The 18,287-nt window shown below is 34.2% G+C and overlaps 1 protein-coding gene across 3 annotated transcripts in view; it reads right to left on the reverse strand.

Annotated features, from left to right (window-relative positions):
- The window catches only part of LOC306884285 (ninein-like protein), a 47,055-nt gene that overhangs the window by 21,050 nt on the left and 7,718 nt on the right, over positions 1-18,287 (reverse strand). For all 3 annotated transcript variants that reach the window (XM_079440025.1, XM_079440026.1, XM_079440024.1), the window contains exon 5: positions 15,785-15,851. In XM_079440025.1, coding sequence (XP_079296151.1) covers positions 15,785-15,851 — 67 coding nt within the window. The remainder of the gene's footprint in view (positions 1-15,784; positions 15,852-18,287) is intronic.

An 18,287-nucleotide genomic window follows, 5' to 3' on the forward strand; every position in this document is an offset into this window, starting at 1 on the left:
ATATTAATTCCAAAATGTGTTAATATATTATTAAATTTTAAAGTTTCTCTTTTGAACATGACTATTTTTCTAACATTAAAAATATTTTGTTCATTGTTAGTTCATTGTAAGTTCATACTATCAATGAAGAATTAACATGCTGTAAAAAATTATATTTTTCATTGTTAGTTCATGTTAATTAATGCATTCCCTACTGTTAACAAATGAGACTTAATTATAAAGTGTTATCAAAACCTTTAATGCTTTATAAGCATTTTTTAAAGATTTAAAAAAAACAGACCCTCTCTCTCTTTCTCTCTCTCACCCAGCTCCTCAATCCACACAGTCACTCACACCCCACCCCACCCCCACCCCCTCACTCAGCTGCAGGCTGACAGGGAACTCTCACTCATAGAAGCATTGTAACAACTGTCTGATAGTTTTTAAATTTTCTCCTAAGCATAGTGTATTGTAAATTCATGAAATTAATCACATATCGTCAGACTGTATTGTTCTGTGTATGTAATTTTTTATGAAGTGTTTGGAAGCTGCTCTTAAAAGATAAAAAAAAAAAAAAAAATCTCTTTTTTACTGTAACTTTAATAAATTGCCATTAAATCATCGTTCAAGATATCCTAAATCCGTCCGCAATTTAGCATCTTCAGTATTTTGGCATCATGAGAAAAAATGTTTGGTGTGATTTACGTGTTTCTGCTTTGAGGAGTATGAATTTGTTTACAGCCCGTTTTAAAAAAAAACCCACATTAAAATAAATATAGCCGACGTCCTGTTGGTCGTAGCTAATGACTGTAAATTAGAAAGTTGTCCGGATTAATAAGAACAATTTATGTACCGAGTTTGGTGTCTGTAGCTAAAACTAACCCCCCCATTTTTGACAAAAGGTGGCGCTATAGAGTGTCTCTTCCACGCCCGTTTATGAGCTTTTTCCAGTGTCTAACTATCATTAAAATGGATATGTGTGTTGAGTTTCATGACATTCTAAACATGTTATCTGCCTCAAAATCACCAGAAACGAATTGTCAACTTTGACACGTTGCCATGGCAACATAATTTTAGATATCAATATTCCCTTCACAGTTTTACATCGGCCGTGTTTTGACATTATTCTGGTGAAGTTTGAAGCAAATCGAGTAAAAATAAGATGCTGAATTCAAATCATTTTGAAAACGACACACTTCCTGCAGCCAGTTGGTGGCGCTATAACTTTCAGTCATAATAGTCACATCTATCCGATCGGCATCACACAACGAACAAACCACTGGAGTTTGATCTACATCATACAATGTATGTGGACGTTATTAGGCATTTCCTGGGTCTCATTTTTCGCCATAACTTCATCGCCTCGCCACGGGCAAACCGTTCGACATATCAAAAATATCTTCGCAATTTAGTGTCCCCAATGTCTTGAGATCATGTTCACCGAGTTTGGTGGCAATCGTATGGAAATCCTCAGAGGAGTATATCAAATTCCAGAGCATGCGCTTTTTAAACATCCCTGAATAGCCGACTTCCTGTTGGGCGGAGCCTAAGACATGCAGCGTGAAAGTTGTTCAGCTCAATGAGTTCTATATGTGTACCGAGTTTCATATGAATACGTGCAAGTATGTGTGAGCTATACATCAAGCTTTCTGACAATTTTCCAGGGGGCGCCGTAGAGCCCCTGTGCCACGCCCGGGTCCCAGCCTCAGCGGCGTCCTAATGGCCGCAGGTTCCAATGTGCGTGCCAGTTTTCGAGAGTTTTCGGGCACGTTAAGGCCCCCAAAAGTGCCCGGATGATTGAAATAAAAAAAAAAAAAAAATAAAATAAAAAAAATAAATATAGCTGCGAGCAGCGATGACGGGCCCAAGCCGTCAGCATACGCCACCCCGGTGGCATCGATAAAACGGTGCCCAGCGAGCACAAGCATCACAGTAACCCTCTGGCAGTTTGGTTTTAAGGGATACGGCAATTAAAGGGTTAATCCAAACCATCAACTCAGTGAAACACACACACACAGAACAACATATAAAACTTTAAATTCTGTGAAAATATATTTTTCATTGGTAGTTGATGTTAGTTAATGCATTTACTAATGCTAACAAATGAGAAATTATTATAGTTACCAAAGGTTTTAATGATTTATAAGCTTTTTTTAATGATTTATTTTTCCATTAACTAACATGAATAATTTTTTCTAACACAAATTAATAAAGTAAAAAATATATTGTTAATATTTAATGTTATTTGTGAATTAACCAATGTTAAAAAACAACATTATTTAACTGTTGTTAATTTACATAATTAATAAATATATACCATTTAATGTTTATCAAAATCAATTCCAAAATGTGTTAATATATTATTACATTTTAAAGTTTTATTTTTTGAACATGACTATTTTTCTAATATTAAAAATATTTTGTTCATTGTTAGTTCATTGTAAGTTCATACTATCAATGAAGAATTAACATGCTGTAAAAAATACATTTTTCATTGTTAGTTCATGTTAATTAATGCATTCCCTACTGTTAACAAATGAGACTTAATTATAAAGTGTTATCAAAACCTTTAATGCTTTATAAGCATTTTTTAAGGATTTTATTGAGAAGTTTAAACAGACCCTCTCTCTCTCTCTCTCTCTCCCTCTCTCCCTCCACACTCACTGAACTCACACAGTCAGTCACCCACCCAGTCACCTACCGCACACATTAGAAGCACAGTGACAGGAGATCTCTGATAAGTTTGAAAATGTTCTCCTCTGTATAGTGTATTGTAAATTCATGGAATTAATAACATATCCTCAGACTGTATTGTTCTGTGTATGTAATTTTTTATGAAGTGTTTTGAAGCTGCTCTTAAAAGATAAAAAAAAAGAAAAGTGTTATTTTTTACTGTGACTTTAATAAATTGCCATTAAATCACCGTTCAAGATATCCTAAATCCGTCCGCAATGTAGTATCTTCAGTATCTTGGAAGCATGTGAAAAAATGTTTGGTGTGAATTGTTGGTTTCTGCTTGGGAGGAGTATGAATTTGTTTACAGCCCGTTTAAAAAAAAAAAAAAACACATAAAAAAAAAAATAGCCGATTTCCTGTTGGTCGTAGCTAATGACTGTAAATTAGAAAGTTGTCCGGATTAATAAGAACAATTTATGTACCGAGTTTGGTGTCTGTAGCTATCATTATATATATATAATCATTAATAATTATATACCATTTAATGTTGATGAATATTAATTCCAAAATGTGTTTATATATTATTACATTTTAAAGTTAATCTTTTGAACATGATTATTTTTCTAACATTAAAAAGATTAATAAATGCTTTAAAAAAAAAAGTTCTTTGTTAGTTCATACTATCATGGAAGAATTAACATGCTGTAAAAATATATTTTTCATTGTTAGTTCACGTTAATTAATGCATTTCCTAATGTTAAGAATTGAGACCTTATTATAAAGTGTTATCAAAATCTTTAATGATTTATAAGCATTTTTTAAAGATTTTAAAAAAACAGACCCTCTCTCTCTTTCTCTCTCTCACCCACTGCCTCAATCCACACAGTCACTCACAGCCCACCCCACCCCCACCCCTCACTCAGCTGCAGGCTGACAGGACCTCTCACTCAGAAGCATTATATCAACTCTCTGATAGTTTTTAAATTTTCTTCTCACCATAGTCTATTGTAAATTCATGAAATTAATCACATATCCTCAGACTGTATTGTTCTGTGTATGTAATTTTTTATGAAGTGTTTGGAAGCTGCTCTTAAAAGATAAAAAAAAAAAAGTTTTCTCTTTTTTACTGTAACTTTAATAAATTGCCATTAAATCATCGTTCAAGATATCCTAAATCCGTCCGCAATTTAGCATCTTCAGTATTTTGGCGTCATGAGAAAAAATGTTTGGTGTGATTTACGTGTTTCTGTTTGGAGGAGTATGAATTTGTTTACAGCCCGTTTTTTAAAAAAACCCACATTAAAATAAATATAGCCGACGTCCTGTTGGTCGTAGCTAATGATTGTAAATTAGAAAGTTGTCCGGATTAATAAGAACAATTTATGTACCGAGTTTGGTATCTGTAGCTAAAACTAACCCCCCCATTTTTGACAAAAGGTGGCGCTATAGAGTGCCTCTTCCACGCCCGTTTATGAGCTTTTTCCAGTGTCTAACTATCATTAATACTCATATGTGTGTTGAGTTTCATGACATTCTAAACATGTTATCTGCCTCAAAATCACCAGAAACGAATTTTCAACTTTGACACGTTGCCATGGTAACATAATTTTAGATATCAATATTCCCTTCACAGTTTTACATCGGCCATGTTTTGACATTATTCTGGTGAAGTTTGAAGCAAATCGAGTAAAAAGAAGATGCTGAATTCAAAGCATTTTGAAAACGACACACTTCCTGCAGCCAGTTGGTGGCGCTATAACTTTCAGTCATAATAGTCACATCTATCCGATCGGCATCATACAACGAACAAATCACTGAAGTTTGATCTACATCATACAATGTATGTGGACGTTATTAGGCATTTCCTGGGTCTCATTTTTCGCCATAACTTCATCGCCTCGCCACGGGCAAACCGTTCGACATATCAAAAATATCTTCGCAATTTAGCGTCCCCAATGTCTTGAGATCATGTTCACCGAGTTTGGTGGCAATCGTATGGAAATCCTCAGAGGAGTATATCAAATTCCAGAGCATGCGCTTTTTAAACAGCCCTGAATAGCCGACTTCCTGTTGGGCGGAGCCTAAAACATGCAGCGTGAAAGTTGTTCAGCTCAATGAGTTCTATATGTGTACCGAGTTTCATATGAATACGTGCAAGTATGTGTGAGCTATACATCAAGCTTTCTGACAATTTTGCAGGGGGCGCCGTAGAGCCCCTGTGCCACGCCCGGGTCCCAGCCTCAGCGGCGTCCTAATGGCCGCAGGTTCCAATGTGTGTGCCAATTTTCAAGAGTTTTCGGGCACGTTAAGGCCCCCAAAAGTACCCGGATAGTCGAAATAAAAAATAATAAAAAAAAAAAAAAAAAAAAAAAAAAAAAAAAAAAATAAATATAGCTGCGAGCAGCGATGACGGGCCCAAGCCGTCAGCATACGCCATCCCGGTGGCATCGATAAAACGGTGCCCAGCGAGCACACACATTACAGTAACCCTCTGGCAGTTTGGTTTTAAGGGATACGGCAATTAAAGGGTTATTCCAAACCATCAACTCTGTGAAACACACACACACAGAACAACATATAAAACTTTAAATTCTGTGAAAATATATTTTTCATTGGTAGTTGATGTTAGTTAATGCATTTACTAATGCTAACAAATGAGAAATTATTATAGTTACCAAAGGTTTTAATGATTTATAAGCATTTTTTAATGATTTATTTTTCCATTAACTAACATGAATAATTTATTCTAACACAAATGAATAAAGTAAAACATATATTGTTAATATTTAATGTTATTTGTGAATTAACCAATGTTAAAAACAACATTATTTAACTGTTGTTAATTTACATCATTAATAAATATATACCATTTAATGTTTATCAAAATCAATTCCAAAATGTGTTAATATATTATTACATTTTAAAGTTTTATCTTTTGAACATGACTATTTTTCTAATATTAAAAATATTTTGTTCATTGTAAGTTCATACTATCAATGAAGAATTAACATGCTGTAAAAAATATATTTTTCATTGTTAGTTCATGTTAATTAATGCATTCCCTACTGTTAACAAAAGAGACTTAATTATAAAGTGTTATCAAAACCTTTAATGCTTTATAAGCATTTTTTAAGGATTTTATTGAGAAGTTTAAACAGATCCTCTCTCTCTCTCTCTCTCTCTCTCTCTCTCTCTCTCTCTCTCCCCCTCCACACTCACTGAACTCACACAGTCAGTCACCCACCCAGTCACCCACCGCACACATTAGAAGCACAGAGACAGGAGAACTCTGATAGTTTTAATTTTCTGCTCTCCATAGTGTATTGTAAATTCATGAAATTAATCACATATCTCAGACTGTCTTGTTCTGTGTATGTAATTTTTTATGAAGTGTTTGGAAGCTGCTCTTTAAAGATAAAAAAAAAAAGTGTTCTTTTTTACTGTAACTTTAATAAATTGCCATTAAATCACCGTTCAAGATATCCTAAATCAGTCCGCAATGTAGCATCTTCAGTATCTTGGAAGCATGTGAAAAAATGTTTGGTGTGAATTTTTGGTTTCTGCTTGAAGGAGTATGAATTTGTTTACAGCCCGTTTAAAAAAAAAAAAAACACATAAAAAAAAAAAATAGCCGATTTCCTGTTGGTCGTAGCTAATGACTGTAAATTAGAAAGTTGTCCGGATTAATAAGAACAATTTATGTACCGAGTTTGGTGTCTGTAGCTATCATTATATATATATATATATATATATATATAATCATTAATAATTATATACCATTTAATGTTGATCAATATTAATTCCAAAATGTGTTTATATATTATTACATTTTAAAGTTTATCTTTTGAACATGACTAATTTTCTAACATTAAAAAGATTAATAAATGCTTTAAAAAAATTGTTCTTTGTTAGTTCATACTATCATGGAAGAATTAACATGCTGTAAAAATATATTTTTCATTGTTAGTTCACGTTAATTAATGCATTTCCTAATGTTAAGAATTGAGACCTTATTATAAAGTGTTATCAAAATCTTTAATGATTTATAAGCATTTTTTAAAGATTTAAAAAAACAGACCCTCTCTCTCTCTTTCTCTCTCTCACCCACTGGCTCAATCCACACAGTCACTCACACAGTCACTCACACCCCACCCCACCCCCACCCCTCACTCAGCTGCAGGCTGACAGGGATCTCTCACTCAGAAGCAGTCTAAGTCTAACTCTCTGATAGTTTTCAAATTTTCTCCTCTGCATAGTGTATTGTAAATTCATAAAATTAATCACATATCCTCAGACTGTATTGTTCTGTGTATGTAATTTTTTATGAAGTGTTTGGAAGCTGCTCTTTAAAGATAAAAAAAAAAAGTGTTCTTTTTTACTGTAACTTTAATAAATTGCCATTAAATCACCGTTCAAGATATCCTAAATCAGTCCGCAATGTAGCATCTTCAGTATCTTGGAAGCATGTGAAAAAATGTTTGGTGTGAATTTTTGGTTTCTGCTTGAAGGAGTATGAATTTGTTTACAGCCCGTTTAAAAAAAAAAAAAACACATAAAAAAAAAAAATAGCCGATTTCCTGTTGGTCGTAGCTAATGACTGTAAATTAGAAAGTTGTCCGGATTAATAAGAACAATTTATGTACCGAGTTTGGTGTCTGTAGCTATCATTATATATATATATATATATATATATATATAATCATTAATAATTATATACCATTTAATGTTGATCAATATTAATTCCAAAATGTGTTTATATATTATTACATTTTAAAGTTTATCTTTTGAACATGACTAATTTTCTAACATTAAAAAGATTAATAAATGCTTTAAAAAAATTGTTCTTTGTTAGTTCATACTATCATGGAAGAATTAACATGCTGTAAAAATATATTTTTCATTGTTAGTTCACGTTAATTAATGCATTTCCTAATGTTAAGAATTGAGACCTTATTATAAAGTGTTATCAAAATCTTTAATGATTTATAAGCATTTTTTAAAGATTTAAAAAAACAGACCCTCTCTCTCTCTTTCTCTCTCTCACCCACTGGCTCAATCCACACAGTCACTCACACAGTCACTCACACCCCACCCCACCCCCACCCCTCACTCAGCTGCAGGCTGACAGGGATCTCTCACTCAGAAGCAGTCTAAGTCTAACTCTCTGATAGTTTTCAAATTTTCTCCTCTGCATAGTGTATTGTAAATTCATAAAATTAATCACATATCCTCAGACTGTATTGTTCTGTGTATGTAATTTTTTATGAAGTGTTTGGAAGCTGCTCTTAAAAGATAAAAAAAAAAAAGAAATGATCTTTTTTACTGTAACTTTAATAAATTGCCATTAAATCATCGTTCAAGATATCCTAAATCCGTCCGCAATTTAGCATCTTCAGTATTTTGGCATCATGATAAAAAATGTTTGGTGTGATTTCCGTGTTTCTGCTTGGAGGAGTATTAATTTGTTTACAGCCCGTTTTTAAAAAAAACCCACATTAAAATAAATATAGCCGACTTCCTGTTGGTCGTAGCTAATGACTGTAAATTAGAAAGTTGTCCGGATTAATTAGAACAATTTATGTACCGAGTTTGGGGTCTGTAGCTAAAACTAACCCCCTCATTTTTGACAAAAGGTGGCGCTATAGAGTGCCTCTTCCACGCCCGTATATGAGCTTTTTCCAGTGTCTAACTATCATTAATACTCATATGTGTGTTGAGTTTCATGACATTCTAAACATGTTATCTGCCTCAAAATCACCAGAAACGAATTTTCAACTTTGACACGTTGCCATGGCAACATAATTTTAGATATCAATCTTCCCTTCACAGTTTTACATCGGCCGTGTTTTGACATTATTCTGGTGAAGTTTGAAGCAAATCGAGTAAAAATAAGATGCTGAATTCAAAGCATTTTGAAAACGACACACTTCCTGCAGCCAGTTGGTGGCGCTATAACTTTCAGTCATAATAGTCACATCTATCCGATCGGCATCATACAAAGAACAAATCACTGAAGTTTGATCTACATCATACAATGTATGTGGACGTTATTAGGCATTTCCTGGGTCTCATTTTTCACCATAACTTCATCGCCTCGCCACGGGCAAACCGTTCGACATATCAAAAATATCTTCGCAATTTAGCGTCCCCAATGTCCTGAGATCATGTTCACCGAGTTTGGTGGCAATCGTATGGAAATCCTCAGAGGAGTATATCAAATTCCAGAGCATGCGCTTTTTAAACAGCCCTGAATAGCCGACTTCCTGTTGGGCGGAGCCTAAGACATGCTGCGTGAAAGTTGTTCAGCTCAATGAGTTCTATATGTGTACCGAGTTTCATATGAATACGTGCAAGTATGTGTGAGCTATACATCAAGTTTTCTGACAATTTTCCAGGGGGCGCCGTAGAGCCCCTGTGCCACGCCCGGGTCCCAGCCTCAGCGGCGTCCTAATGGCCGCAGGTTCCAATGTGCGTGCCAATTTTCGAGAGTTTTCGGGCACGTTAAGGCCCCCAAAAGTGCCCGGATGATTGAAATAAAAAATAAAAAAAAAAATAAAAAAAAAAATAAAAATAAATATAGCTGCGAGCAGCGATGACGGGCCCAAGCCGTCAGCATACGCCACCCCGGTGGCATCGATAAAACGGTGCCCAGCGAGCACAAGCATCACAGTAACCCTCTGGCAGTTTGGTTTTAAGGGATACGGCAATTAAAGGGTTAATCCAAACCATCAACTCTGTGAAACACACACAGAACAACATATAAATCTTTAAATTCTGTGAAAATATATTTTTCATTGGTAGTTCATGTTAGTTAATGCATTTACTAATGCTAACAAATGAGAAATTATTATAGTTACCAAAGGTTTTAATGATTTATAAGCATTTTTTAATGATTTATTTTTCCATTAACTAACATGAATAATTTTTTCTAACACAAATGAATAAAGTAAAAAATATATTGTTAATATTTAATGTTATTTGTGAATTAACCAATGTTAAAAACAACATTATTTAACTGTTGTTAATTTACATCATTAATAATTATATACCATTTAATGTTTATCAAAATCAATTCCAAAATGTGTTAATATATTATTAAATTTTAAAGTTTTATCTTTTGAACATGACTATTTTTCTAATATTAAAAATATTATGTTCATTGTTAGCTCATTGTAAGTTCATACTATCAATGAAGAATTAACATGCTGTAAAAAATATATTTTTCATTGTTAGTACATGTTAATTAATGCATTCCCTACTGTTAACAATTGAGACTTAATTATAAAGTGTTATCAAAACCTTTAATGCTTTATAAGCATTTTTTAAGGATTTTATTGAGAAGTTTAAACAGACCCCCTCTCTCTCTCTCTCTCTCCCCCTCCACACTCACTGAACTCACACAGTCAGTCACCCACCCAGTCACCTACCGCACACATTAGAAGCACAGTGACAGGAGAACTCTAAGTTTTAAATTTTTCTCCTCCGCATAGTGTATTGTAAATTCATGAAATTAAGCACATATCCTCACACTGTATTGTTCTGTGTATGTAATTTTTTATGAAGTGTTTGGAAGCTGCTCTTAAAAGATAAAAAAAAAAAAGTTTTCTCTTTTTTCTGTAACTTTAATAAATTGCCATTAAAACACCGTTCAAGATATCCTAAATCCGTCCGCAATTTAGCATCTTCAGTATTTTGGCGTCATGACAAAAAATGTTTGGTGTGATTTCCGTGTTTCTGTTTGGAGGAGTATGAATTAGTTTACAGCCCGTTTAAAAAAACAAAAAACCCACATTAAAATAAATATAGCCGACTTCCTGTTGGTCGTAGCTAATGACTGTAAATTAGATAGTTGTCCGGATTAATAAGAACAATTTATGTACCGAGTTTGGGGTCTGTAGCTATCATTATATATATATATAATCATTAATAATTATATACCATTTAATGTTGTTCAATATTAATTCCAAAATGTGTTAATATATTATTAAATTTTAAAGTTTATCTTTTAAACATGACTATTTTTCTAACATTAAAAAGATTAATAAATGCTTTTAAAAAAAATGTTCTTTGTTAGTTCATACTATCATGGAAGAATTAACATGCTGTAAAAATATATTTTTCATTGTTAGTTCACGTTAAATAATGCATTTCCTAATGTTAAGAAATGAGACCTTATTATAAAGTGTCATCAAAATCTTTAATGATTTATAAGCATTTTTTTAAGATTTTAAAAAACAGACCCTCTCTCTCTTTCTCTCTCTCGCCCACTGCCTCAATCCACACAGTCACTCACAGCCCACCCCACCCCCACCCCTCACTCAGATGCAGGCTGGCAGGGATCTCTCACTCAGAAGCAGTCTTAACAGCTCTCTGATAGTTTTTTAATTTTCTCCTAAGCATAGTGCATTGTAAATTCATGAAATTAATCACATATCCTCAGACTGTATTGTTCTGTGTATGTAATTTTTTATGAAGTGTTTGGAAGCTGCTCTTAAAAGAAAAAAAAATAATAATAATTCTCTTTTTTACTGTAACTTTAACAAATTGCCATTAAATCATCTTTCAAGATATCCTAAATCCGTCCACAATTTAGCATCTTCAGTATTTTGGCATCATGAGAAAAAATTTTGGTGTGATTTCCGTGTTTCTGCTTGGAGGAGTATTAATTTGTTTACAGCCTGTTTTTAAAAAAAAACCCACATTAAAATAAATATAGCCGACTTCCTGTTGGTCGTAGCTAATGACTGTAAATTAGAAAGTTGTCCGGATTAATAAGAACAATTTATGTACCGAGTTTGGTGTCTGTAGCTAAAACTAACCCCCCCATTTTTGACAAAAGGTGGCGCTATAGAGTGCCTCTTCCACGCCCGTTTATTAGCTTTTTCCAGTGTCTAACTATCATTAATACTGATATGTGTGTTGAGTTTCATGACATTCTAAACATGTTATCTGCCTCAAAATCACCAGAAACGAATTTTCAACTTTGACACGTTGCCATGGCAACATACTTTTAGATATCAATATTCCCTTCACAGTTTTACATCGGCCGTGTTTTGACATTATTCTGGTGAAGTTTGAAGCAAATCGAGTAAAAATAAGATGCTGAATTCAAAGCATTTTGAAAATGACACACTTCCTGCAGCCAGTTGGTGGCGCTATAACTTTCAGTCATAATAGTCACATCTATCCGATCGGCATCATACAACGAACAAACCACTGGAGTTTGATCTACATCATACAATGTATGTGGACGTTATTAGGCATTTCCTGGGTCTCATTTTTCGCCATAACTTCATCGCCTCGCCACGGGCAAACCGTTCGAGATATCAAAAATATCTTCGCAATTTAGCATCCCCAATGTCTTGAGATTATGTTCACCGAGTTTGGTGGCAATCGTATGGAAATCCTCAGAGGAGTATATCAAATTCCAGAGCATGCACTTTTTAAACAGCCCTGAATAGCCGACTTCCTGTTGGGCGGAGCCTAAGACATGAAGCGCGAAAGTTGTTCGGCTCAATGAGTTCTATATGTGTACCGAGTTTCATATGAATACGTGCAAGTATGTGTGAGCTATACATCAAGTTTTCTGACAATTTTCTAGGGGGCGCCGTAGAGCCCCTGTGCCACGCCCGAGTCCCAGCCTCAGCGGCGTCCTAATGGCCGGGGGTTCCAATGTGCGTGCCAATTTTCAAGAGTTTTCGGGCACGTTAAGGCCCCCAAAAGTGCCCGGATAGTCGAAATAAAAAATAAAAAAAATAAAAATAAATATAGCTGCAAGCAGCGATGACGGGCCCAAGCCGTCAGCATACGCCACCCCGGTGGCATCGATAAAACGGTGCCCAGCGAGCACACGCATCACAGTAACCCTCTGGCAGTTTGGTTTTAAGGGATACGGCAATTAAAGGGTTAATCCAAACCATCAACTCTGTGAAACACACACACACACAGAACAACATATAAAACTTTAAATTCTGTGAAAATATATTTTTCATTGGTAGTTCATGTTAGTTAATGCATTTACAAATGCTAACAAATGAGAAATTATTATAGTTACCAAAGGTTTTAATGATTTATAAGCATTTTTTAATGATTTATTTTTCCATTAACTAACATTAATAATTTTTTCTAACACAAATGAATAAAGTAAAAAATATATTGTTAATATTTAATGTTATTTGTGAATTAACCAATGTTAAAAAACAACATTATTTAACTGTTGTTAATTTACATCATTAATAAATATATACCATTTAATGTTGATCAAAATCAATTCCAAAATGTGTTAATATATTATTACATTTTAATGTTTTATCTTTTGAACATGACTATTTTTCTAATATTACAAATATTTTGTTCATTGTTAGTTCATTGTAAGTTCATACTATCAATGAAGAATTAACATGCTGTAAAAAATATATTTTTCATTGTTAGTTCATGTTAATTAATGCCTTCCCTACTGTTAACAAATGAGACTTAATTATAAAGTGTTATCAAAACCTTTAATGCTTTATAAGCATTTTTTAAGGATTTTATTGAGATGTTTAAACAGACCCCCTCTCTCTCTCTCTCCCCCTCCACACTCACTGAACTCACACAGTCAGTCACCCACCCAGTCACCCACCGCACACATTAGAAGCACAGAGACAGGAGATCTCTGATAGTTTTAAAATGTTCTCCTCCGCATAGTGTATTGTAAATTCATGAATTAATCACATATCCTCAGACTGTCTTGTTCTGTGTATGTAATTTTTTATGAAGTGTTTGGAAGCTGCTCTTAAAAGAAAAAAAAAAAAAAGTTTTCTCTTTTTTACTGTAACTTTAATAAATTGCCATTAAAACGCAGTTCAAGATATCCTAAATCTGTCTGCAATTAGCATCTTCAGTATTTTGGCATCGTGAGAAAAAATATTTGGTGTGATTTCCGTGTTTCTGATTGGAGGAGTATGAATTTGTTTACAGCGCGTTTAAAAAAAAAAAAACCCACATTAAAATAAATATAGCCGACTTCCTGTTGGTCGTAGCTAATGACTGTAAATTAGAAAGTTGTCCGGATTAATAAGAACAATTTATGTACCGAGTTTGGTGTCTGTAGCTATCATTATATATATATATATATAAAATCATTAATAATTATATACCATTTAATATTGATCAATATTAATTCCAAAATGTGTTAATATATTATTAAATTTTAAAGTTTATCTTTTGAACATGACTATTTTTCTAACATTAAAAAGATTAATAAATGCTTTAAAAAAAATTGTTCTTTGTTAGTTCATACTATCATGGAAGAATTAACATGCTGTAAAAATATATTTTTCATTGTTAGTTCAGTTAATTAATGCATTTCCTAATGTTAAGAAATGAGACCTTATTATAAAGTGTTATAAAAATCTTTAATGATTTATAAGCATTTTTTTAAGATTTTAAAAAACAGACCCTCTCTCTCTCTTTCTCTCTCTCACCCACTGCCTCAATCCACACAGTCACTGACAGCCCACCCCACCCCCACCCCTCAATCAGAGGCAGACTGGCAGGAGCTCTCACTCAGCAGTTTAATAACTCTCTGATAGTTTTTTAATTTTCTGCTCTCCATAGTGTATTGTAAATTCATGAAATTAATCACATATCCTCAGACTGTATTGTTATGTGCATGTAATTTTTTATGAAGTGTTTGGAAGCTGCTCTTAAAAGATAAAAAAAAAAAAAAAATCTATTTTTTACAGTAACTTTAATAAATTGCCATTAAATCATCGTTCAAGATATCCTAAATCCGTCCGCAATTTAGCATCTTCAGTATTTTGGCATCATGATAAAAAATGTTTGGTGTGATTTACGTGTTTCTGTTTGGAGGAGTATGAATTTGTTTACAGCCTGTTTTAAAAAAAAACCCACTTTAAAATAAATATAGCCGACTTCCTGTTGGTCGTAGCTAATGACTGTAAATTAGAAAGTTGTCCGGATTAATAAGAACAATTTATGTACCGAGTTTGGTGTCTGTAGCTAAAAGTAACCCCCTCATTTTTGACAAAAGGTGGCGCTATAGAGTGCCTCTTCCACGCCCGTTTATGAGCTTTTTCCAGTGTCTAACTATCATTAATACTCATATGTGTGTTGAGTTTCATGACATTCTAAACATGTTATCTGCCTCAAAATCACCAGAAACGAATTTTCAACTTTGACACGTTGCCATGGCAACATAATTTTAGATATCAATATTCCCTTCACAGTTTTACATCGGCCGTGTTTTGACATTATTCTGGTGAAGTTTGAAGCAAATCGAGTAAAAATAAGATGCTGAATTCAAAGCATTTTGAAAATGACACACTTCCTGCAGCCAGTTGGTGGCGCTATAACTTTCAGTCATAATAGTCACATCTATCCGATCGGCATCATACAACGAACAAACCACTGAAGTTTGATCTACATCATACAATGTATGTGGACGTTATTAGGCATTTCCTGGGTCTCATTTTTCGCCATAACTTCATCGCCTCGCCACGGGCAAACCGTTCGACATATCAAAAATATCTTCGCAATTTAGCGTCCCCAATGTCTTGAGATCATGTTCACCGAGTTTGGTGGCAATCGTATGGAAATCCTCAGAGGAGTATATCAAATTCCAGAGCATGCGCTTTTTAAACAGCCCTGAATAGCCGACTTCCTGTTGGGCGGAGCCTAAGACATGCAGCGTGAAAGTTGTTCGGCTCAATGAGTTCTATATGTGTACCGAGTTTCATATGAATACGTGCAAGTATGTGTGAGCTATACATCAAGCTTTCTGACAATCTTCCAGGGGGCGCCGTAGAGCCCCTGTGCCACGCCCGGGTCCCAGCGTCTGTGGCGTCCTAATGGCCGCAGGTTCCAATGTGCGTGCCAATTTTCAAGAGTTTTCGGGCACGTTAAGGCCCCCAAAAGTACCCGGATAGTCGAAATAAAAAATAATAAAAAAAATAATAATCCTTAGAAGAACAATAGGGCCCTGCGCCTTACTGGCTTGGGCCCTAATAATCCTTAGGGGAACAATAGGGCCCTGCGCCTTACTGGCTTGGGCCCTAATTAGAGCAATGTGTTGATTTTACATACAAACATGATTAATTAATTTAAAAGTTAGTAACATCTGATGTACCTTGTGCCACAAAATAGTGGTGTGTAGACTCCTTGTTGCTTCCTGTGTCCTCATCTGATTTGAGACTCTGTAAAAAAGTGCATTGACAGTGCTTAACTACTGAGTGAATATACTATATACTGCCCACTATTTTTTAAAGAAATAAAAAGTTTCAAACAGTAGTATGCTGCATTGCTGTCACATGACCTCAATGCCTTTGTCATGTGATCTCATCAAAGTGTTTGTTTATTTCAGTGCCTGACATCTAGTTTCATCATAAATGGTTATTTTACATTTTTAATCCATTTTAATGTAAAAATGTCTTAATGTTTGACACATTTTGGCAAAATACTCATTGTGCAAATTATACACACTATACACTGTCATAATTAAAGAAGCACAACAGGAGTTTAACACACAATATATTGAATTAAGGTTTTGATTCTTGACTGAAGTGAGTGAGTGAGCAGATGGAGACAATGTAGCTGAATTAATCATATGGTTCAGTGATCACAAGGAACACAATACAATCATCATAAGGCATTCCATCCCAGCAGTCATTACTTCTGCAACGCTGGACAGGAACAACCGGCAGATACAAGCTCAAGAGTAATACTGTTCATCACATCAGTATAGAAACACTGCACCATGCTAAACAGCTTAAACCTTGCTCATATAAAGCCAGCTAAATCTCCCTGTAATGATGTAAAAGAGCTTACATAAGAAATAGTTTGGAGTGGGCCTGGGTCATCCAACAGTTACAACACTGAGAGCGCTTTAAAATCGACTGACACCATTAAGACAAATGCAGTAAAATGTAGTAAAAGTAATTGTAAAGGTGTGCGCTAACTGGATACTGTGCAATATACACTGAATACGGCCAACTATTGATTAAGTCAAAGAGTGAAACTGTATTGTATTGCGTAACAAAATATTCAGTAATTTGCTACATCATAAGCTGACTTCATTACAACAATTTCAGCATGTGGCTTTTAGATATCATAATTTATTTTCTAATCAAATTTGTTTAAAATATCTAGTTAGTCTGGTCAAATGAGTCAAGACTGATGCACCCTCATGTGTAGTTGGAAATATATATTATGGGTTCCACGCACATGAATGACAGAGAAAAGTCATATTTACAAATAGGAAACTCGGAATTTGAATCATAAATGAGTTGCAATATTAGAAAGAGCTTGTTGATTTGAAATCATGCAGAACAACTGATCTACAGTATAATAAATCTATATTTTATACATATATTTGTATTATATATATATATATATATATATATATATATTTATATATATAAAATCTGCTTTATACAGTATACATATCCGTACTGCATAAATGGTACGAGTACTGTTACACTAGATTGTGTACCTTACACAGAGAGTTTGGCATATGCACATTTGTGCTAGTTCCACCTAGTGGTAGACTCAGCCATTGACCTGTAAGATATCTGTGGTTTGATCAATGTAGGCTGATCAAATGCAAAACAGAACAGGATACACTGATCGAGACGATACACAGTTCAGCCTCCAGCAACAAAAGAGTAAACCCTGCTGAATATGGCACAAGCCACAATCAATTACCATCAGCATTAAATTTTAAACAACTTTACATAACTGTTCACAAACAGCTTTTCAGTTGGAAGGCAGAGAGTGGAATGTCTTGTATTCTCTCTCTCTCTCTCTGAGCCAAATAGAGCAGATTTAGTCAGAGAAAAAAGCCACTTCACTTTTCTCCACTGGGAAACTAAGTGAGGAACATTGCACATCTTTGTACCTAAGGCCTTGTTCAGGGAAGCATAGATATATGGAGGTGTTTCAGGAAAGACAACTCTTTAATTTGGGTGTACAAAAACTCCCAAGCAATCAAAAGACATGAGATACTTTTAAAAGACTTGATTTCAATTCATCAGGAATGTTCCTCAGCTTCTGCCTGATGAAATGTGTTGTATTTTAGTCTATGGCATACGCAAAACTAAATAATTTATGTTGGATGACAAGGTTTGTGTGCAATATTTATCAAAGCTGGTTGAATTATTTACATTAACAAGTAGTGCTGCTGCTCACATTAATGTTGTAAAAGACTATATGGACTGGAATCTGTGCTGAGGCCTGTGAATCTGCACAGATTCTGTTCATTCAGTCCATCTAGCTTGCTTGCTCCTTTGACACACAGTCATGGTAAAGCACTGTATTGAGATACAGCATTTCTGATTCAGCATTTAGGGGTAAATCTATGTGAAGCGCAGTTTGCAACCCATTTTACTACCATAATCCGATGTATTTCTAGAGAAATCTGGAATTTTATTTAAAAAACATGAAAATACTGTGTATATATTTTCAAAAAGGACAGTTATTTCAAAGGTGAAACAAGATAATACATTTAGATAAAAACGTGATGAAATCCTATTTGGAATAACATATATGAAATATATCAAACCATATGACCAGGAACATGCATTAAAAAAGTAAATGGTTCATTCTGATTGTATATTCTTTTGTCTAATTACGGA

This window comes from Barbus barbus (assembly GCF_936440315.1).
Source record: "Barbus barbus genome assembly, chromosome: 18".
In the NCBI taxonomy this organism is placed as follows: domain Eukaryota; kingdom Metazoa; phylum Chordata; class Actinopteri; order Cypriniformes; family Cyprinidae; genus Barbus; species Barbus barbus.